We start from the raw sequence: 24,095 nt of genomic DNA on the forward strand, positions 1-24,095 counted from the left end.
CTGAGGGCCACTTACTACCAGGCGATCTCCAGGTTCAGTTTGACGGTGCCCAAGTCGTTGATGTCCACGGCCACTGCCTGAGGCCGGGCTGCAAACAGCTCTTTGGTCTCACAGGTCACGCTGCCCACCAGGAGGTGAGAGGCCAGTCCTTTGAGCTCGGTGACCTAGGAAGAGAGAGAGAAGAGGGGGACACACGGGCCTTTCAGGAGAGCAGGACACAGATGGCCCCTTGGCCTGGCCCATTCAGTTAGGCTAGAGTCAGGGACTGAGGGCAACAGGCAGGGGGAGATTTGGGAGAAGGACCCCAAGAAAGGAATCCCCCAGTCTGGAAGGTCTTGAGGGTGGCCGAGGTGCACCCCCATGACTCGGATGACCCAGTCTTTGCTGAATCTGGGCCCCAGGAGAGAATCACACCTGCATCATTTCTCATGTTCTTGGGATTTAGTAAAGCCAACTCAGCCACCATCTTTGCTAAAGGGGCATGAAAGGCAAAAGGCTTTGGCCTCTCTCTGGAATGCTTTTCTAGGGGTTCTTTCCCAGCTAGGGAGATTCCCTGCCTTCTTTTCCCTTCTCCCAAGTAAAGTAATTTTCAGGGATGAAGTGATAGCACCATGGGTAGTGTTTACCTTGTATGCAGCTGACCTGGTTCTGATACCCAGCATCTCATATGGTCCCACTGAGTCTGCCAGGAGTGATTTTTTTTTTAAATTTTTGGACCACACCCACTGACGCTCAGGGGCTATGAGCTCAGAAATTGCTCCAGGCTTGGGGATCATATGAGACACTGGGATTGAATTGCAATCTATTCTAGGTCAGCTGCGTGCAAGGCAAACGCCCTACCGCTGCGCCACTGCTCGGGACCCCAGGAGTGATAGGGACAGCAGTAGCCCCTGAGCACCAATGGGTGTGGCCCCCAAGCCCCCTTTAATCATTTGGTTTTGTTTTGGGCCACAACTGATGGCACTCAGGGGCTACTTCTGGTCTGTGCTCAGAAATCACTCCTGGCGGGCTCAGGGACCACATGGGATACTTGGGATCCAATCTGGGTCAGCTGCATACAAGGCAAACATACTACCCACTGTACTATCGCTCTGGACCCCCTAATTATCTAAATCTGTCTACTCAATATCAGGGTTCTTTGCTTCCAAGTTGGACTGTGAGGGGCCAAGAACCAGCTTGGCTCTGTGCAGAGCATGTGTTGCAGGGGGTATGTGTGAAGGCGTGTATTGGGGACATTAATAGGCACAAGTTACAGAACCCCAATGGGTCACCCTCAGCCTCGGGGAGCCCAGGGCCGTAGCAAGACTGACCTTGATGGAAATTAAGCCTGCAATCAGGGGCAGGAAGATCACCTCCTCGCCGTCCCAGCTCTGCTTGCCATTGGCTTCTATCCTGCCTTTCAGCTTCCACCTCTGCCGGCCGTACTTCATGAAGATCTGAGGGAGACAGGGGACACTCGTCCTGCAGCCCAGCCCAGCCCTGCCCCTTGCCCTGCCTCTCTCTCAGCCCCTCCTGCCATCCCTCCTACCCCTTGTCCTGCCTCATGACCCAGCACTTTCAAAAGAGGGCAAGTTCTGGGGCCTGAAAGTGCATCGGTAGGACAGTTGCCTTGCACATGCTGACCCAGGAGAGACCTTAGTTTGATCCCTGGCATCACATGTGGTCCCCCAAGCCAGGAGCAATTTCTGAGCGGAGAGCCAGGAGGAACCCCTCAGCGTCATCAGGTGTGGCCCAGAAACCAAAATACAAACAAACATCAGGGCAAGTTCTGTGTCTCCAATGTGGAACCAGGAAAGGGCTTTTTCAAGTTTGTTTCTGTAGTTTGAGTTTGGGGCCATACCCAGCAGTGTTCAGAGTTTATTCCTGGTGGGACTTGGGGAACTCAGTGTGATGCAGGGACTGAACTAGGTTCCTCACATGCAAGGCAAGTGCCTTACCTGCTGTGCTGTTTTCTCACCCAGGTCTTCTTATTTGTTAATAAGGATTTTTTTCTCGCAACACCTCAGGGGTTACTCCTGGCTCTGTACTAAGTAATTTCTCCTGGTGATGCTCAGGGAGACTGGGGATTGAACCCATGTTGGCTGCATGTAAGGCAATCACCCTATCCACTGTACTATCTCAGATAGACTAGAATCTAGTCCCTATAAAAATGTTGATTTTTGTATAAAAACACAGTACAGGGGTTAAAGGAGACTTGCAATCTTGCATGTGGCCAATCCTACTTGGGAGCTCTGAGCCCTGCCAGGGGTCACTTTGGAGCATAGAGTCAGGAATAACCATAGCACCCAGGTATGGTTCCAACTCCCTCTCCATAAGTTTTTATATATTTATAAAAAACATTATTTATAAAATAATAAAATGTTTTTCTTTTTTCTTTATTTTGTTTGTTTTTGGGCCTCACCAGTGGTGCTCAGAGGCTATTCCTGACTTTGTGCTCAGCTATTATTCCTGGCAGAGTTAGGGAACTATATGGGATGCCAGGGATTGAACCCGGCTCAGCCATGTGCAAGGCAAATGCCCTACCCTCTGTGCTATCACTCCTGACCCAAATGTTTTTCTTTTTAAAGGAAAAACAAAAACAGGATCTAGATAGTCTTATATTTCCATCATGACATCTCAGAGGCGGGAAAAGTCTGACTCTAGGTGGTCTCCTGCTGGGGGTTCAAGTGTACTGTTAGATTTGCTGCTGGATAAGAGACTGTGTTTCCGGGTTTTCTTGGGGTGAAAGGTCACGGAGTCTTCCAGTCTTCTCCAAGGGTTCAGTGAAATAACTAAAATAGTTGGCATAAGTAAGCAAGTGTGGAATCAGAGGAAAAATGAGTTGAGCTTTCTGCTCATCATCTAAACTTCTTGGCTTAAAACCTTTTGTAATAAAGAAATATATCAGGGCCAGAGTGATAGTACAGTGGGCAGGGCACTTGCCTTGCACATGGCTCACTTGGGTTCGATCCTCAGCACCCTATAGAGTTCATTCCTAGAGTCCCACCAGGAGGGATTCCTGAGCTCAGAACCAGGCGTAACCCCTGAGCACTTCTGGGTGTGACCCAAACCAAAACCAAAAGAACAAACCCCAAAGAAAAGTTCAAAAAGGGTGAATTTAAGAAGCAAAACACGGGGCCGGGCGGTGGCGCTAGAGGTAAGGTGCCTGCCTTGCCAGCTCTAGCCTAGGACGAACCGAGGTTCGATCCCCTGGCGTCCCATATGGTCCCCCAAGCCAGGAGCGACTTCTGAGCGCATAGCCAGGAGTAACCCCTGAGCGTCACTGGGTGTGACCCAAAAACAAAAACAAAAAAAAAAAGAAGCAAAACACACCAGCCGATGTCTGGCCTTCAAGCTGCCGATGACTTGAATGACCACACTTACCTCATACTGATCCCCGGGACAGAGGCGAGCGAAGCCAGCCAGACCTGAGGAAGCAAAAGAGATGATGTCATGAAGGGAAGAATGGACACCCTTAGCTCATCTCGGCACATTTGCAAAGCTCGAAGTGGCCCATCTTGGTGGAAACTCCTATGACCTTTTTTGGAAATCACTGCCTAAATAGCAAAGTGTGTGTGTGTGTGTGTGTGTGTGTGTGTGTGTGTGTGTGTGTGTGTGTGTGTGTGTGTGTGTTTCTAGCCAGGGCAGCTGAGAGGAGACATTGCTGGAGGGTTCTGTGGTCTGAGTAGCCTTTAGCGAAGGAGAGAAGAGTCATTTACCAGAGTCCAGGGACAGAATAGGCCTAACAAAATAGAGACTTTTTGTTGGGTTTTGTGTTCGGGCCACACCCTGGGATATTCAGGGCTTATTCCTGGCTCTGTGCTTAAGGATCACTCTTGGCAGTACTCAGGGGACCATATGTGCTGCCAAGTATCAGACCCAGGCCAGCCACATACAAGGCAAGCACCCCACCCACTGTACTATCTCTCTGGCCCCTAGATTAATTTTTTGTTTTGTTTTGTTTTTGGGCCACACCTGGCGGTGCTCAGGGGTTACTCCTGGCTGTCTGCTCAGAAATAGCTCCTGACAGGCACGGGGGACCATATGGGACACCGGAATTCGAACCAACCACCTTTGGTCCTGGATCGAACGCCGCTGTGCTATCTCTCCAGGCCTAATCTTTTATTTATTTATTTATTTATTTATTTATTTATTTATTTATTTATTTATTTATTGGTTTTTGGGTCACAACCAGCAGCACTCAGGGGTTACTCCTAGCTTTATGCTCAGAAGTTACTCCTGGCAGGCTCAGGGGACCATATGGGATGCCGGGATTCAAACCACCGTCCTTCTGCGTGCAAGGCAAACACCTTATCTCCATGCTATCTCTCTGGCCCCTAGATTAATTTTTTAACTCAACATAGTTCCATCAACATAACCTAACTTCTGGTTTTTCTTTGGAGCCACACCTGGTTGTGCTCAGGGTTTAGTCCTGGCTCTGAGCTTAGGGGTCACAGTTAGTGGGGCTCGAGAAATCATATGAGGGGGGTGGGTCAGCTGTGTGCAAGGCAAATGCCCCTCCATAGTGTCATTCTTTGGCCTCTGTAGTTAGTTATTTCTTGGTTTGCACTGAGTATCTATGGCTTGCACTGGAAACTAAGGAAGAATTTATTAGTTACTTATAATCCAGGATGAAATGTAAATAGAACCCATAGACATTAAATACATAGGGTCCACTGGTATAGGGGACATTAGAACCTCAAAATTTCCTAGTGTTGGGGCCGGAGAGATAGCATGGAGGTAAAGCGTTTGCCTTGCATGCAGAAGGTCAGTAGTTCGAATCCCAGTGTCCCATATGGTCCCCTGAGCCTGCCAGGGGTGATTTCTGAGCGTAGAGCCAGGAGTAACCCCTGAGCACTGCCGGGTGTGACCCAAAAACCAAAAATAAAAAACAAACAAACAAATAAATAAATAAATAAAATTTCCTAGTGTTTATATCAGTCAAAGGGGTGGGGCTCGGGTCTCTTTCACGTATTTAATAAGTGTGAGACTGTGAAACAGCTAAATCGGTTTTTTCACTGGTGATATGGCCATTGCTAAGAGTAAAATAGAGAAGTACTTGACATTACCAGTAACTGCCAGTAGGAGGCAGCAACTCTTCAGCTCCACGACACGCACCTCCCACCCATTCTAAGCTGCTCTGGATCAGCTCTGCCTTCTAATTAGAATAAGACATTTTAAAAAAGATGTCCCTTCTTATATCTCCAATAGAGCCACATTACTGGAATCACCATGATCAGCATCATAATTGGAGGGAGAAAAAATGGATGGTACCAAGTCGTATGTCCGTTTGGTGGAAATAAAAAATGATCAGACTTGAACACAAAATCCAAAGTCAACTGCAATAGAAATGATACCCAAACTACATCAAGTTGTGCATGGGGGAACAGTTGCACTAGCATTATGGGGGGGGGGATAAGAGAGGGGGAAGAGGGATGCATCCTGGGAACAGGAGTGGAGGGAGGACAACACTGGTGGTGGGAATGTCCCTCATTCATTACTATTATGTGCCTTAAATATTACTGTGAAAGATTTGTAATTCACTTTTCCCACAATAAAAAAAAACACCAATGACAAGAAAATAAAAAAAGATGTACTGACATAAAGTAAAAGTATAGGAGCCAACTTTTGCTAGTAATTTTCAGGAGTATTTAACCTTTTTTAAAAGTACCTCAGAAAGAAAAGCACAATTGGTTGCTTAAAAAAAAAATCAGAATTGGGAGTCCATGCCAACTAGAATGAAAATACAAAATGTTGTTTCAAAATCTCCTGCCAATGAGTTCAGGAGGCTCCCAGGGCCTGCTTGCAGGTGCAATTAGAAGAAAGGCCTGAGCCAAACCAATGCCGCTTCCAAAACACTCCACCTGCTTATCAGGACTGGAGAAAGGTGAGTAAAAGGGAAAAATCCTTTGAAGGTTGTTTTTTTCCTTCACAGTGATCAGGTATTTTTTATCTGAAGAACTTCTCCAGAGAGGTGAAGGTGCTATTGAGTTTCTGGTAAGGGTATCTCATAGATCTCCAAATTATCATGATAATGGAGCCAGTGACAATAGCGAGGCCGAACCAGGTCAGAACTCTGTGGTGAGTCTCTCATGATGCTAGCAATAGAGCATGAGGCCAGCAATGGGACCACTAGACCTGGAGCCCGAAGTTTCTTCAGAAACCATCTGTTTCTTCAGGCTGAAGACTGCAGGAGAGAGCAATGTTTCCTCAGAAAATCTGTGATTTCTGTTAACCGACTCTAGAAAATGGACAAGCAAGATGGAGACCACACTCATGCTGAGGAATGAGCCCCGGATGCATCCGAGAGAAGAAGGGGCCTGAAGGGCTCATATTCTGGCACCTTCTGCATATTTTACTGTAAATTATTACTGACAAAACAACTCTTGTCCCGAAAGCCTCAATTGCAGACTGAAAGGTCCTTTTCTTCTTCAGTTTTAAGACTATTTTCCTAGTCCTGTGATATATTCCCTTTCCCATAGTCACACTTTCTTGGACAACATCATGGCTGTGCCTTCCTGACTCAACAGCATCAATACAACAGATTTATGAGCTCCCGGCTAGTTCTTTCCTTTCCTGAGGCTGGCCCACTCTGCAGACTCCTGGTGACTCTGTCAGGAACTTTGTTTTGAACTAAATGACAACTGGGATAGGTATCAATTTTCCTTAAGACTGTTTCTCAACCTTGTTTCTTTCCTGTGACCCCCCTTTCTTCCCCGTTGATTTGTGCTGTGGCTTCTAAGAATGTAACAATCTAGAGCCCTTTCCTGGAATATTCTGGAGTCCCATAGAGAGGCAAATGGCTGCTGATTGAGAAGTGCTGCCTTAAGAGACCGTCATCTTGGTGGATGGATGGGTCAAGTGCTTTCTCTTTCCTCACACAGTTTAAGGTTTTCAAACTCTCCCAGAAAGCACTGCGGCCTCTCTGGCCATTATGAACATGGTGTCCCCTCTGTGGGGCCTAGTCCAGTGCTGCAAGTGGAAGCTTTTAGGACTGTGGTGACTGTGGAGACTGAACTTTCCCTCACAGGCTCACCTGTTGGCAGGCCTAGAGCTCACAATCCCCCCATTAGAAAGTAATGGCTGCAAATCCACCTTCAACCATAGACCGTGTGGAATTCAGACCAATGAGGAGATAAGCCCTAGGCTACCACCCACCAAAGCTCAATGGTCTGGACCAAGCCCCATCCCCACCCAGCTAGAGTTTGTTGTCCTGAGGAGGCAGAAAGGGAAGTGGGGGAAGGGTGTGAGGTGGCACAGGAAGTGGGCTTGCTAGGTCTGAGAAGATGATGAAATAGTCTCAATTTATGTCAATATTTATGTTGGGTTGGTTATTTTTACCAGAATAAATGACAGTTATTATTTTTTTTTGAAAAGGCAGCTAAAGATATTAGACTTCGGGGCCCCATTAAATGAGGTTTCCTTTCTCAGGAAAGAGAAGGCATTTCATGAAGGCATGGCATCATGAATGGTCTGTCTGTCATGGTAACCATGGTAACTCAAGATGGTTACTTGGCTCTGAAGCAGGGTCCATATAGCAACCACCTGACTGACTGCCAGACAGGAAGCATTAGGGTTGGGGAGAGGGTCCTTTTCCCCAGTCCAATTCCAAGGTACTTCTTGTTTGGTAGAAAAGACCCTCCCTGGAAGAAAACAGGAAGTGCGTTTGCCCACATCGAACTGTCTCCTGGCTCTGTTGGAACTTCCCTCATTACAAGGGCCAAAAGCAAAAGAACAAAGAACCAGGAGATCTGGGATTCCGGGATTCAGTTTCCAGTTAAATTAACTGTGGGCCTTTGGGGACTCATCACTGGACCTCTAGTTCCCTTTTTTTTTTTTTTTGTTTTTGGGCCACACCCAGCGGTGCTCAGGGGTTACTCCTGGCTGTCTGCTCAGAAATAGCTCCTGACAGACACGGGGGACCATATGGGACACCGGGATTCGAACCAACCACCTTTGGTCCTGGATCGGCTGCTTGCAAGGCAAACGCCGCTGTGTTATCTCTCGGGGCCTCCTCTAGTTCCCTTAAGATCAGGAAGAAATGGTCACCCCAGAAAAATATATGCAAGCGATAGTGAGCATCGAAAATGGTGTGTGTGGGAGATACAGCAGTATGTTAGCTGATGTTCTCAAAGACCCTAGTAATCACATGGAATGTGCCTGCCTAAAAGCCAGGGAAGAAGAAGACATTCAGGACTGTTTTCTTTATTTCTTTTTCTTTTCTTTTTTTTTGTTTTTTTTTTTGGGGCCACACCCGTTATTGCTCAGAGGTTACTCCTGGCTAAGCGCTCAGAAATCACCCCTGGCTTGGGGGGACCATATGGGATGTTGGGGGATCAAACCGTGGCCCTTCCTTGGCTAGCGCTTGCAAGGCAGACAGACACCTTACCTCTAGCGCCACCTCACCGGCCCCACAGGGCTATTTTCTAACATTAGTCTACACTGGAGTTTAAATAAAATACTTCAGGGCAGAGAGCTAGCACTCTAGTAGGGCTTTTTACCTTGCACACCCTAGGTTCAATCCTGGACACTGCATATGGTCCCTTGACACCATCAGGAGTGAATCTTGAGCACAGAGCTGGGCGTAAGCTCTGAGCACTACCAGCTGTGGCCACAAAACAAAACTATAACAGAATATTCCAGTTCTTTGCTCTGAGGGACAGGGGATGGAATGGGAGTGCTTGAGTAGTCGGGGAAGCACTGAGTTGGGTGAGAAGCCAAAATGAGCAGAACAAACCTAAACATTGCGAAAAATATGGACCTGGAGAGATAGATTGAAGATAGGGGGCTGGAGTGCATGCTTTTTGCATGCAGGATGCTTGGGTTCGATTCCTGGCATGAGCGCCTCTAGGAGTGACAGAACTAGGAGTGACCTCAAGTGCTGACAGTTGTGGGGCACTCCTTCATAATAAAAATTAATCAGACCCCTGAGCAATCCAAGTTTGCCTTCTTTTCTCTGTAGATTTGAACGTGATTCCAAGGGCGCTTTCCTGGTCTGTCTCTATTCATTACACAGCATAGCTCAAGGTCCATATACAGTGCTGGTGATGGAACCAGGACAGGTCAATGCAAGTCAAGTGCCTTCCTGCCAGGACTGTCTTCCAGGCCCTATTCACCCTCCTTCAGAGATGTTCCTGCATGCTCGACCCACTCAACAGACACATTTCCCTCCTGACCTGGATGACTCATCAGAAAATGGGGCACTTTAAAAAGAGATTCTGGGACTGGAGTGATAGCACAGCAGTAGGGTGTTTGCCTTGCACACGGCCAACCCAGGACAGACCCCTGGTTTGATCCCTGTCATCCCATCTGGTTCCACCAAGCCTGCCAGGAGCGATTTCTGAGCGCAGAGCTTGGAGTAACCCCTGAGCATTGCCGGGTGTGACCCCCCAAAAATAAATAAGTAAAAAGAGATTCCTCCTTCCACTCCCCTAGCTACAGAAAGTGTATAAGAGGATCATTAAATCTCTATTAGCGACCGAGCACAAACTGCTTACGAAATCTCAAGAAAACAAAGAAAGAATAAGCAAAGAAACAAAGAGCAAAATATTTTTTGTCGCTGACTAGCACGAGTCCAGAATCCTGGAGGAAAAAAAAACGTATTTGCTGTAACAGCTGCTGAGCTGACAGTCCGCCTGGTCACAGAGACAGACCTGGGTGACACTTCCTTGGCGACAGGCTCCCTTTCTGTCCTGAAGGTGCCATCTGATATGCCTGTAGTTTGGAGCTTTGTGATGCCAACATCAGAAAGAATGGGAACGGTGGATGGGCATGGGCAGAGGTGCACAGGCCTTAGGGATCTGAGAACAAGAAAACTTCAAGCACAGGAACAAGAAGACAGCAGGAAGGAGCCCCCCAGACAGGGCTACATGGGGCTAGTTCTTCCAACACTAATGTGGGAAGAGGAGGGGAACGGGCTTAGAGGCAAAGAAGCTTGAAGAGATACCAGAGGTTCGGCTGCCTGACCCTCAGTGCAGCTGGTCCTGGCTTGATCTCCAGCAATGCCTGCTGACAGAACAGCACCAGATATGATCCCACCACAAGCCCAGAGCCAGGAGTAGCCCCTGGGCACCACTGGGTGTATCCCCACCCTCCACCCAGCAAAAGAAAGCCAGCAGAAATAAATAAATAGGGGCCCGGAGAGATAGCACAGCGGTGTTTGCCTTGCAAGCAGCCGATTTCAGGACCAAAGGTGGTTGGTTCGATCCCGGTGTCCCATATTGGTCCCCCCGTGCCTGCCAGGAGCTATTTCTGAGCAGTACAGCCAGGAGAAACCCCTGAGCAGCACCGGATGTGGCCCAAAAACCAAAATAAATAAATAAATAAACAAATAAATAAATAAAAATAAAAATAAATAAATACAGGAGATGTTTTGAAGACCAATAAGCCTGGTGTGGTCCCTGATGTAGAGAATAAACTCTCTGGAGCACTTTGGGGGAACCCCAGATGCAATGCGAGAACAGGATTCAAGATAAAGGCATGTTCATTTTTCGTTACAAGAACTGATCCACTGGGAGAGGTCTTTTCCAAGGGAAACTCTGGGTTAGAAAAAAACCCTGGTCTGGGTTAGAGTTTATCCAAACATGATGCAACTGCAGTCACTCTTGTTAATTCTGAAACCGAGCTGGTGGTGGTGTTCTTCTGTACTAGTGTCTCACCTTGGGAACGGTGCGGATTGGTTTTTGTTTTTTGTTTTTGTTGTTTTTTGGCCACGCCCAGAAGCGCTCAAGGGTTACTCCTGGCTCTGCACTCAGAAATTGCTCCTGGCTTGGGGGAACATATGGGATGCTGGGGATCAAACCTGCATCCTTCCTGGGTCAGCAAGCATGCAAGGCAAATCCCATCGGTATGGGATTTTGTCATTAAGAAACAGCAGGAGACTCCTTCTACCAAGCTCCAAAAGAAATAATGGTCCATCCATACTTCCTTGGTAGTCTGGTCTAGGCTGGTCCCTTGTGGGCATTTTCAGAAAGGCGGGTGGGCAGATTTCCCTTTTTGGCATGAACTACAGTAGCCCAGCACACCAACCCCTTAAACCCCTCCGGACAGAATCAGCCCAGCTCCGTGACTTTAAGCTTAACAAATTTCCAAGTCACCAATTTGTTCTGGATCTATAAATCATTGGACACTTGAATATTTTATAGCAGTGTCAGCCCAGGAGGATCCCTGAAAATCTTATGGGAAAGTTCCTCATAATCTACCAAGTTCATTATACATAAATAGTAACACAGAAGGTCCAAAGAGAACCAACCACAGCCCAGTAAATCCTCAGATACCGACTTTAGCAAGTCCTAGGAAAGATACAACAATGATTTCAAACTAATCTGTGGATTGGTTTTTGGGCCACACCCAGCAGGTGCTCAGGGGTTTACTCCTGGCTCTGAGCTCAAAAAATTGCTCCTGGCAGACTTGGGGGGAACCATATGGGATTCCAGGATTCGAACCACATCCATCTAGGATTGGCTGCATGCAAAGCAAACGCCCTACTGCTATGCCATCTCTCCAGTCCATCAAACTGATCTGCGTTGACCTAAGTGTTTTTGTATTTTTGTTTGTTTGTTTTTGGGATACACCCAGTGATGCTTAGAGGGCAACTCCTGGCTATTGCATTCAGAAATCGCTCCTGGCTCAGGGGACCAATATGGGGATGCCGGGGGATCAAACCGTGGTTCATTCTGGATCAGCTGTGTGCAAGGCAAATGGCCCCTACCGCTGCGCTATCACTCCGGGCCCTTTGACCTAAGTTTTGATAATTCGACTTGCCTTGGTGTTGTGATATGAAGTAAATTTGTTTGTACCTGCACAGAAGCAGGTTAGGGTGGTGGGTGTGAGATTGGGGACATAAGTGAAGGGAAGGTCACAGTGGTGGAGGGATTAGTGTTTGAATATTCAATGCCTGAAACGACTGCATTACAAACACCTTGGTAAACCATGATGTTATCGTGAAAATTAGAAAGAAAACACCTACAAGTATTGGACCATGCGGGCAAGTCCAGGATGGGAATGCTCTGAAGGAGGAAGACAGTGAGCAGAGCGGGGAACATGGCAGGGGGCTGAAGTGAGCAAATCCTGGTCCTTCAGACTTCCACAGCTCTGCCAGGAGACCAGATCCTGGCAAGCCTCTTCTTACCTTTCATCTTGATGGCGAATTCTCCCAGCAGCTTCTCCAGCTCGGCTTCAATGGTGCACATGTTCTGGAAAGGAGCAGAGATGCAACATTAGTGCTTCTCATATATATAATATATATTATATATATATATTATTATTATAATATATATATATATATATATATATATAATATATATATATATATTTGGTTTGTTTTTGAGTCACACTTGGGAGTACTCAAGGGTTACTCCTGGCTCTGCATTAAGGGAATCACTCCTGGAAGTGTTCAGTGAGGCCATATAGAATGCCAGCGACAGAATTCGGGTTGTGCCAAGTGCAAGACAAAAGCCATACCCACAGTGCTATCTCTCTGGCCCCCAAGGGCTTCTTCATTTTTCATTCTTTCTTTTGAACCCAGAGCCCTGGCACAACTAGGTATGACTGTCCTTTCACCCCAAAGCATATTTAGAACTGGGGAGATAGAACATGCTTTGCATGTGCCCCACCCTAGGTCTGTTCCCCAGCACTAATATGGTACCCTGAGACCACGAAGAGGATCCCTGAGGACAATTGCCTCTGAGCATCGCTATGGGGGCCACCCACTCCTCCATCCCCAGACAATAGTTTAGCACAGGGGGACTTGATGCAAAGATGTCATTTGTAGGTCATGAATAGAACAAATTGGGTTGGACCAAAAGGACCAAAAGTGAATCCTCCCCAGTGCTCCGAGGGGGGGCCCTCCTGCCAGAGCTGGACAGAGGCGAGACCTTGAGAATTGTGCACACAGACCCCATACAGCCGATGACTTCAATTCGGGACATTTGATCTCTGGGCCAGAGACTCATGGGACCTTGAGCCTCTGCTTTAATAATTCGAGCAATTCATCCCTGTGGGCCGGATCCGGTGACTCATGGAGGGGCAAAGACCTGACCTCGGCCCAGAGACAGAGGCCAAGGGGGCGAAGTGAGCTTCTGGTTCTAGCTCCTTCTCCTGCATCTGTTAGGTAACTTCTTTTTAAACTTATTATTTTATTACCAATTAATTATTATTTATTTATTTATTTAATTTTGGTTTTTGGGTCACACCGGACGGCACTCAGGGTTACTCATGGCTTTGCACTAGAAGTCACTCCTAGCAGGCTACAGGGGACCATATGGGATGCCGGGGATTCAAACCACCATCAGTCCTGAATTGACTACATGCAAGGCAAATGCCCTACCGCTGTGCTATCTTTCCAGCCTCTAATAAATTCTTTTTTGGGAGGTCATACCCCGGCAGCACTCAGGGGGTCACTTCTGGGCTCTACACTCAGAAATCGCTCCTGGCAGGCTCAGGGGACCATAAATGGGATGCTGGGATTCGACCACTGTCCTTCTGCATTGCAAGGGCAAATTGCCCCCATCTTTCATGCTATATTTCCAGCCTCTAATTAATTATTTTTAAAAATATTTTTGGGTTTTGGGCCATACCCGGCTGTCCTCAGGATTACTCCTAGCTCTGTGCTCAGGTACCATTCCTGGTAGTGCTCAGAAGAATATATGGGATGCTGAGGCTCAAACCAGGGTTGGCTGTGTGCAAGGCAACTGACCTTCCATGCTGCGCTATTGCTCTGGCCCTAAACCTGTGTTTTAATGTGGTTATTACATATTACATAAAATACTTCTTTTTTTTTTTTTTTTTGGTTTTTTGGGTCACACCTGGCAGTCTTAGGGGGTTATTCCTGGCTCCAGGCTCAGAAATTGCTCCTGGCAGGCACAGGGGACCATATGGGGCGCCGGGATTCGAACCGATGACCTCCTGCATGAAAGGCAAACGCCTTACCTCCATGCTATCTCTCCGGCCCCACATAAAATACTTCTGAGTCTTTTGTTTTTTGTTTTGGGGTCACTCCTGAGGTACTCAAAGGTACTCTTGACTTTGTGCTCAGAATCTCCTGGCAGGCTCAGGGCACTAGATGGGATGCAGGAGATAGAAGCCAGGTTGGCCACATGCAAGACAAATGCCCTACTTGCTGTGAAATCACTCTGGCTCCATTAGTAATTTTTAAAATTGAATTACTGTGAGATGCCCAGGTTATAAAGTCATTCATGATTGAGTTTCAGTCAAACAACGTCCAATACTCTCCATCAGGGAACATTTCCTGCTACCACTGTCCCCAGTCTCCTCCCCCCTTTTGCTTTCTCTGCATTCTTAGCTTCTATGGTCGACATTTTTCTTCTCTTTCTCTTTTTTCCTTTGCTGTGGTTTTGCATTACTAATTGGGCACCACGCATCCATATTTGTTTGTTTGTTTTTTGTTTGTTTTTGGGTCCATACCTGGCAGTGCTCAGGGGTTACTCTTGGCTCTGTGCTCAGAAATCGCTCCTGGCAAGCTCGGTGGACAATAGGGAAACAGGAAATCGAACCACCATCTGTCCTGGATTGGCTACTTGTAAGGCAGAATGCCCTACTGCTGTGCTATCTCTCCGGCCCAGCTTTATGCATCTTTTTCTTTTTAGGACCACACCAGGGTGATGCTCATGGGGTTAACTCCTTGCTATACACTCAGAAATTGCCTCCTGGCTTGGGGGTTTATATGGGGGATCAAACCACAGTCTGACGCTTGCAAGGCAGATATATGCCTTACCTCTGGCGCCCATGCTTTATTTTCTAATGCTCCAAAACTATTTGTCTATTTGGTGGTGGGATTTGAACCAAGCTCTGGGTGTAACTGTTTGCCAGACAATGTGTCTTAGCCTTTGGACTACCTCCTGGCCCCTCCCTGAAATTTTTGACAAGCATGTGTAGTCTATGTAGGTAATACGGAGAATGTAAGGAACAGAAAACTTGCCGAGCTGGAGAGATCAAGTATAGCGATAAGGCACCTGTCTTGCAGCAGTCAACCTGGGGGTGAACCCTGACACCATGTACCATGATCACTACCCCAGGAGTGATCCCTGAGCCCCCCCCCCCCCCACCACCCATGTATGGCCCAAAACACTACCATACCCTCCATCCCAACTCCTAAAAAATCCTTGCTCAGTAAATGACTTCAGAGAGCGTCAACAATCGTGTTTTTAGATACTGAAACCGGTCAGCAGAATGAAAGCATCTTTGTGTGCATCTGATTCTATCCTCAGCAACACAAGGTCCCTTGAGTACATTAGAAGTGACCCCTGAACTCTGAGCTAGGAGTAATCCTGAATGTGGTTCAAATTTAAAAAAATTTCAAAACAGTAGGCCGGAGCGATAGCACAGTGGTAAAGTGTTTTGCCTTGCACAGGGGGCAACACAGGATGGGCCCCCAGTTTGAATCCTGGCATCCCATTTGGTCCCCCGAGCCTACCAGGAGTAACTTCTGAGCACAGGAGCCAGGAATAACTCCTGAGTGGCTGCTGGATGTGACCCAAAGACCAAAATACCCCCCCCATTTCAAATCAGATAATAAAATCTAGGTATTAGCAGGAATGTGTTCTTGGGGTTGAAGCTCAGGACCAGGAAAGCTTCACTCTCTGTGTCTGATGATGATGACTATGGCTCTCAACAACAGCTCAACCAACACACTACCTGAGTCACTTCAAATAATTCCATGGACAGTCTCCAAAAAGTGCAAAAGAGGCCAATGACCAGCAGGATAATGTGACAGAAAGGACTGACACAGGTTCTGCTTAGATTCGATCGCCAGCAGGGCACGGCTATCCCAAGCAATATGCCAGGAGCAAACTCTGAACACAGAGCCAGGAGGAAAGGCCAGAGCAGAGCCAGGTCTCACCCTAATCCCCAACTCCCCAAAAGAAAACAAAAAGCTCCAAAACAAACAGGACAGGAATAGCCCCTGCGTCTCTGCAGAGTTGAGTGGGGGACCCACAGGGGCCTGCTCCCCTCAAAGTGCTCCCAGTTCCACTAGGGCTTACTCACCTCTGTGTACTCTTTGTAGCTCCGGCTGATCTCTGACAGGCTCTCTCGGGCAGCTCTGCTGGCCGGCGAGGGACCCGAAGGCTTGCTTCATTTTTACTAGGCACCATCTTGCACGGCGTCTTTGGATGCAATAAGCTTCGTAGAGTTCATCCACCTGGGGGAGCCCAAACAGGGAGCCTGAGGCTGTGACCATCACCCAGGACCACCGGTCCACTGTTCATTCACTTCAAAACACTTTACGCTTCCCGACCCCCACAAGGAGCATTATGTAAAAACGTCGAGCCCCTGACTCAAAACAATTTTATGATTTGGATCCCTATGATTTTTGGTTCTCTCAAAGTTGAGTTTCCAGGGCTGGAGAGATAGCACAGAGGTAGGGTGTTTTGCCTTGCATGAGGCCAACCCGGGAAGAGACTCAGTTCGATTCCTGGCATCCCATATGGGCCCCCAGCCTGCCAGGGACAATTTCTGAGGGAAAGAGTCAGGAGTAACCCTGAGCACTGCTGGGGTGTGGCCCCAAAACTGATATACCAATCAATCAATCAATAAAGTATTTAAAAAAAGAAAGCTGATTTTCTTTTCTTTCTTTTTTTTTTGGATTTTGGGTCACACCCCAACAGCACTCAGGGGGTTACTCCTGGCTCTATGCTCGGGGGACCATATGGGATGCCAAGGATTCGAACCACTAACCTTCTGCATGAAAGGCAAACGGCCTTACCTCCATGCTACTCTCTGGCCCCAGAAAACTAATTTTCTACCTCAGTGGGCTCACTGTGGTGAGTCAATGTGATAGATAATGGAGACAAGAGTCTTCCAAATGGGGAGCAAACCATGAGGAGCAGGACAGAGTTCCACTCTGAAGAAAAGTGTAGGCATCTTTGGTGGGGATCACTTTTTTTTTTTTTGGTCACACCCCAGCAGCGCTCAGGGGTTACTCCTGGCTCTAACTCAGAAATCACTCCTGGCAGGCTTGGGGGCTATATGGGATGCCGGGATTTGAACCTCCATCCTTCTGCATGCAAGGCAAACATCTTACCTCCATGGCTATCTCTCCGGCCCCCTTGACGGAGATCACTTTAAGAGGCCAGTGCAGGGGTGATACAAGCATTAAACACACTCTGCAAAACCTGACTCATGATTTTAGAGGGTCTGGGGATGTGGTTTGGTAATAGAGCTTATGCCTACTTTTCATGTTGAGGACCTGGATTTGATCCTCAGCAACAAACACACACACACACACACACACACACACACAGACACACACAATGTCTGAGGACCTGGATTTGATCCTCAGCAACAAACACAGACAACACACACCAATGTCTGAGGACCTGGATTTGATCCTCAGCAACACTCACACACCACACACACACACCACACACACACACACACACAGATGCACAGGTTCTTGGGTTTTGGTAAGTGATTTTGGGTCAAGAATCAGTCTACTGGGGTTTAAAGTCCTCGTCTGGCAAGCACACGGTTACAAATTCAAATCCCTGGTGTCCCACATGGGCTCAGCATGATCCTGTCAGCTAGGTACCTGCAGTTTGCAGGGCTAAAAGTGATTTCTGACCATACCACTGCCGGGCTTGTGTAAACACCACTAAAAAAGGGTCGTGACTTCTGGTGAACACTAGGCTTCAAAAGATATGTCAGGTGGAGCCTGAGCGATAGCACAGAGGTAGGGCCGAGTTCGAACTCCAGCATCCCATATGGTCCCCCATGCAGGAGCAATTTCTAAGTGCAGAGCCAGGAATAGCCTTTGAGCATGCTGGTTGGGGACCCCAAACAAACAAAAACAATATACCATGGTTATAGCCAGGAGGTGTGCCATGGGGAGGGGAGATGTGTTTGACCCCAGGTAAGTTTCAGAATCATAACTTGTGTGTCTTAACCAAGAGTGTAATGAAGTCTGGAGAGGTACGATAGGGAGCAGGGTAGGACAGTTGCTTTGTACACCCTTGCCCAAATTCACTTCCTGGTACGATAAATAGTCTTTCAAGCCCTGCACAGAGTGATCTCTGAGCACTAAGCCAGGAGTAGTTCCAGGGGAAGACAAAGACAGTGAAACCAGTAGGTAAATACAAACACTGTAACGGGATATATAAAACCCAATCTCACCAGGGGGTGTGTATCCCCTCCCTACCTCATCCCAACAACATAAATAACAACAACAACAACAACAACAACAATAAGGAAAAGAGGTCATGTATATGAAAATAAAAATTCCATTACCATAAAGACTTTAGAAAAAAATCATTTTTCATTCTATGGAAACAAGCAAGAGAGAACGAAGTATTAAGTCTTATATGAAGGATGAAGTGTCACTGTCAAAACCTATCACAGGGCCCGGAGAGATAGCACAGCGGTGTTTGCCTTGCAAGCAGCCGATCCAGAACCAAAGGTGGTTGGTTCGAATCCCGGTGTCTCATATGGTCCCCCGTGCCTGCCAGGAGCTATTTCTGAGCAGACAGCCAGAAGTAATCCCTGAGCATCACTGAGTGTGGCCCAAAAACAAAAACAAAAACAAAAAACCTATCACATCGAGTGCGTATAAACCATGCAAAATTTTGACATATGAATTATACTGCAATTGAGAAAATAAATAGAGGTGATGGTGAGGAACGGGCTCCCTTGGCATCTCTAAATTCTGCTCTGAAACAACAGCACAACCCGCTGCACAAGCTCAATGCTCAGGCACATTCTAGAGGCCTGATAATCACTTACTGCTTCTAGGGCAGAGATTCTCAATCAATCCAAAACTATATTACCATGGGGGGCACTGTGAAACAACTCAGGAAATCAAGTCAGGTATGTTCAACCCCCTTAACGCACCACAAAGCCACAAGAACTATTCTATTTACTCACCGGGACCAGGTGGAAGAAACAGGATCAAAGAATAACTTTAGTCAACCTGGTGGTAGGAATAGGCCTAATTCACTGTCACCCTATGCCTGAACTCCAACAATGAACAACTTGTAATTTGCAATAGTTTCAATAAAAATTAAAAAAAAAATAAAAAGAGGGGACAGAGAGATGGCATGGAGATAGGGCATTTGCCTGCATGCAAGAAGGATGGTGGTTCGAATCCCAGCATCCCATGTGGTCCCCCGAGCCTTGCCAGGAGCTATTTCTGAGCGTAGAGCCAGGAGTAACCCTGAGTGCTGCTGGGTGTGAATTAAAAAACAAAAAACAAAAAACAAAAAAACCAAAAAAACAAAACCAAAAAACCCCAACCAACCAAACAACAACAAAAAGAATAAAAATAGAACAACTTAAAAAAAAAAGTAAAAAAAAAAAATAGAACAACTTTAGTGGGTTTGCAAATATCGTCTCTCTCTCTCTCTCTCTCTCTTTCTCTCTCTCTCTCTCTCTCTCTCTCTCTCTCTCTCTCTCTCTCTCTGTGTCTGTGTCTATCTCTCTCATCTTGTACTTGCTTCAGTTAGCAACACACTGGCCATAGGGTTTTTCAGAAAGATGAAAAGGATGATATTGCCAGGTATTAACAGAGCAGATGGAATCTCTTGCTTCTCTCCAGGAAACATCACTTTGTCTTCAGTACCCAACTGTCCCTCAGAGGGGTGGCTTGGCTAAAGGACTAGAAGTTGGAGAGGAGCAGACTGGATTTCAGGAGTCCCCGCTTTTGTTCTGAAGGCATAAGTCCAGCTACCCACTAAAATGCACAACATCACCTGTCTGAGTCAGAGGTTTTTCCATAATCTCCTTCTCTGAACCCTTCTTCATTACCCTTGGCCAAGACAATGAACCTTAAGAGACAGGGAATGACTTCTTGGCTACCAGAATCTTTTTTTTTTTTTTTTTTTTTTTTTTTTTTTTTGGTTTTTGGGCCACACCCGGTAACGCTCAGGGGTTACTCCTGGCTATGTGCTCAGAAGTTGCTCCTGGCTTGGGGGACCATATGGGACACCGGGGGATCGAACCGCGGTCCGTCCAAGGCTAGCGCAGGCAAGGCAGGCACCTTACCTTTAGCGCCACCGCCCGGCCCCGGCTACCAGAATCTTACTTTTATTGTTTGTTTTTGTTTTTTTGAGTCATATCTGGTGGTGTTCAGGGAGTTATTCCTGGCTCTGTGCTCGGGGGTCACTCCTGGTGTGCTTGGGAGACTATCTGAGATGTCTGGATTCCAACCCAGGTTGGTTGCTATCAAGGCAAGTGCCCTACCCGTAATGCTGTAACTCCAGCCCCCTGGTCGCTTTCATTCCACTCCTTCATCCTATCTTGCTGAGAGGAAGGGCCTCACTGCGGGAAGCACCGTCCTTTGTCTGGGTCACTGATGAGAAAGGAGCGAGAAGTCTCCGGCACAGACAGCTACTGATAAAGTCTTTTGGCTAGGGGCCAGAATGATAGCACAGCGGTAGGTCGTTTGCCTTGCATGCTGTCAACCTGGGACAGATCCGGGTTTGATTCCTGGCATTCCATATGGTTCCCAGAGCCTGCCAGGAGAGATTTCTAAGTGCAGAGCTGGGAGTTACCCCTGAGCAAGACTGGGTGTGGCCCCAAAACAAATACATAAACAAACAAACAAACAAAAAAAGAAGTGGGAGTATACAAAGACACCAGCATCTTCTTCGAACTTCATAGCATTAAAAAATGGACAGTGCTAAAAGTCTTCTGGTTTGATTGAAGCATCTTTCCAGCCCAGATAGATTATATAGGCCCATGAAGAGGTAGAGGTAGAGATTCCTTGTAGAAAGATTCTAGATTTTTTTTTTTATGAAGGATAGAGGGAAGAAGGGAGAAAAGAAGAGAGACACAGGAGAAGGAAGAGGACTCAAGATTCTAGATTCTATACAGGCAGGGGATGGGAAAGAGTGGGGGCACTGGGGGTGGGAATGTTGCACTGGTGAAGGGGGGTGTTCTGTTTGTGACTGAAACCCAACTATAATCATGTCTGTAATCATGGTGCTTAAAAAAAATTCTAGATTCTGTTGTGTTTTTTTGTTTGTTTGTTTTTGGGCCACACCTGGTGATGCTCAGGGGTTACTCCTGGCTATGCAGTCAGAAATTGCTTCTAGCTTGGGAGACCATATGGGACGCTGGGGGATAGAACTCAGGTCTGTCTTGGGTCAGCAGGGTGCAAGGCAAATGCCTTACACCTGTGCCACCACTCCAGTTCCAAGATTCTAGATTCTGATTCCTTGTAGAAAGACCTGGAAGAGGCTGTTGGATTGCTCCAAACATTCCTTATCATTCTTGCTGGGACTGAAAAGGCTTCCTCAGGGACACTTTTCTGAATTTCCTCAGCATCTCCTGCAAGTGCTCTGAACGAAAGGGAGAGAGTTCTTCCTTCTGCTAAGCTGGCTGGACCTCAGTGAACTCTTGGTAGCATGCAGAGCTGGAGAGCTGGGACCCTGCATGAGAGGGGACACACCTGGGGGTAGAACAAAAAGGCAAAGGCACTGGGAATACCACTGAGAAAGGCACACTGAGGAAGAGTAGCCAGGACAAAGAGCCTGAGAGAGACTTTGGGAGGCCCACACTGGTGGATCAGAACTTCCCCACTCTTCAAGAATAACAGTAGCTGGTATCAGGTCTTCTGGGGTGTATGTGGGACCTGTGTAGACAGGTCTGACTTTTTTGTTTATTTATTTGTTTGTTTTTTGGTTTTTGGGTCACACCCGGTGGTGCTCAGGGGTTACTCCTGGCTCTGAGCTCAGTAATCATTCCTGGCAGGCACGGGGGACCATATGGAATGCCAGGATTCGAACCACCATCCATCCTGGATCGGCTGCTAGCAAGACAAATGCTCTACCTCCATGCTTCCTCTCCAGTCCCCCAGTGTACCCTCCATGCTATCTCTCCGGCCCCAGGTGTGATGTTTTTGCAGGGTTAATGTGCCTTTGACCAGTGTAGCGAAACTGGAGCCAAGAGGACATAGCCAGAAGTTAATCAGTGTTAGGTAAGTGGAGTTAACTTAGTTAAGTGGGACAAATTAACTGTGGCCCATCACTGTGCTTTGAGTTTTCTCTCTCTTTTCTCCCTCTTTCTCCCTGGTACAGGGCTAACCTGTTAGTCATCTGAGGAGGCAATGACACAGGAAATTCTCCCTGGCTTAGGAGACTCTGCTCAAACCAAGATGGACTGATGAGCAACAGAGTGAGAAACCACAGAAAGACAACAGGCTCCGCTCACCTTACTGATGTGGAACTCCAGCCGCCTCATGTATCTTTCGATGGTTTTGATTTGCTGCAATTAGAGGAAGTTGGAGTCAGGCCAGCCAGTTACAGATGACTTTCCCCACCGTTGTGGGGGGGATCTCTTCTTTAATATCTCATACTCAATGGGACCAAAGTGGTAATACAGCCGATAGGGCGTTTGTCTGATATGCGGCAGACATAGGTTCGATTCCCGGCATCCTATCTAATCCCCCAAACCCAGAAAGAATAATTCCTGAGTGCAGAGCCAGGAGTAATTTCCTGAGTAAGGCCAAGTGTGGTCCCCAAACAAACACAATTAATAAAAATTAAAGAAAAAGAAAACTAGGTAGCATTTTCATGGAAGTGATCCCAAACATGTTATTATAGTATTGATCATAACAGTGAGTCATTAGACAAAGCATGACTTTTGGGGTGGGAGAAATAGCACAGTGATAAGGTGCTTGCCTTGTATGTGGCTGATCTGGGATGGACCTGGGTTCAATTCCAGGCATCCCATATGGTCCTCCGAGCCAGGAATGATTTCTGAGTGCAGAGCCAGGAGTAACCCTTGAGCTCTGCCAGGTGTGGCCCCAAGACCAAACCAAACCAAACCAAATGAAACAAAACAAGACACCCCCCCAAAAAAACCCCATTTTTTAAAATTTTATCTTACCCTCTCCTTTTTTCACTATGATTTTTTTGAGTTGGAAAAAAGTTCTCTATTATCTGACCATAAAAGATTCTGATCTATTCAAAATTACAGTTTTTTTTTTTTTTTTTTTTTTTTTTTGGTTTTTGGGCCACACCCGGTAACGCTCAGGGGTTACTCCTGGCTATGCGCTCAGAAGTCGCTCCTGGCTTGGGGGACCATATGGGACGCCGGGGGATCGAACCGCGGTCCGTCTCCTAGGCTAGCGCAGGTAAGGCAGGCACCTAACCTCCAGCGCCACCGCCCGGCCCTCAAAATTACAGTTTTATTTTCAGCAATATTCCAACATAGAATGACCACTTACCTTGTCTAGGTCATACAGCACACCCTAAAATAAAAAAGGAATATCTGGATTAAAACACAGCCTCCTCAGAACTGTCATTCAGGGCCCTAGAGGGTTTTTTTGGGGGGGTATTTCTGCATTCCCAGTGAAGTAATTATTGATGTGACGAATTTGACATTTGCTTTAACATGTGAGAAACTGAATGGAGTAACTGTACAGCAGGTGAGGTGCTTGCCTTGCACAAGAAAGATCTACGTTCAATCCCTGGCTCTATCTCTTGTCCCTGGTGCCCATCCAGAATTCAGGAAAAAGCAGACCCAGGAGTAAGACCTGAGCACTTTTGGGTGAGGCCCTTCAACAAACAGAAAAAGGAGAGTATAAACTTGTGGTTCGAAACTAGCATGTGTCTGTACTTTGTGTTTCTGGGATTCCTCTTGATCCTGTCCAATAGCTTCGATTATTTCCCTGGCTTTGACATTTTCTAGCTAAAATATTGAGACATCCACATCACTTAAAAAATCAGAGTTTAAGTACTTTCAGGGCTGGAAAGAGAGGCCAGTAGGTAAGGCACTTTCCTGGCCCACAGCCAACACTGGATCCATTCCTGCACCACATATGGGCCCTTGAGCACTCCAGGAGTTACTTCTGAGCACAGAGCCAGGAAATGGCTCAGAGCATGGTGGGGTGCGGCCTCCAAAATTTTTTATTTTAAAGTTCTATTCACATAAAGTGTAATAACGAGCTAACCACACTGCAAAAAAACACTTCCTGTTTCAACCTGTAAACTTGGTTTTAGGAAGAGTCCTCCAGGGTGGAGATTCACTTTTCCAGAATTTCTTTTATTTATTTTTTTCTGTCTTTGTTTTGGGGCCACAGTCAGTGATATCAGGGGTTACTCCTCCTCTATGCTCAGGAATTACTCCTGTTGGGCTCAGAAGACCATAGGGGATGCTGGGAA

General features: G+C 46.9%; 1 protein-coding gene across 1 annotated transcript in view; it reads right to left on the minus strand.

Annotated features, from left to right (window-relative positions):
- RIPOR2 (RHO family interacting cell polarization regulator 2) overlaps positions 1-24,095 on the minus strand; it is a 104,962-nt gene that overhangs the window by 32,802 nt on the left and 48,065 nt on the right. The window contains 8 exon segments of the mRNA XM_049765111.1: positions 16-164; positions 1,311-1,436; positions 3,364-3,407; positions 12,110-12,173; positions 15,985-16,053; positions 16,055-16,138; positions 22,141-22,194; positions 23,159-23,182. Of these exon segments, the coding sequence (XP_049621068.1) occupies positions 16-164; positions 1,311-1,436; positions 3,364-3,407; positions 12,110-12,173; positions 15,985-16,053; positions 16,055-16,138; positions 22,141-22,194; positions 23,159-23,182 (614 nt within the window).

This window comes from Suncus etruscus, chromosome 18, assembly GCF_024139225.1.
Source record: "Suncus etruscus isolate mSunEtr1 chromosome 18, mSunEtr1.pri.cur, whole genome shotgun sequence".
Taxonomy (NCBI): Eukaryota; Metazoa; Chordata; class Mammalia; order Eulipotyphla; family Soricidae; genus Suncus; species Suncus etruscus.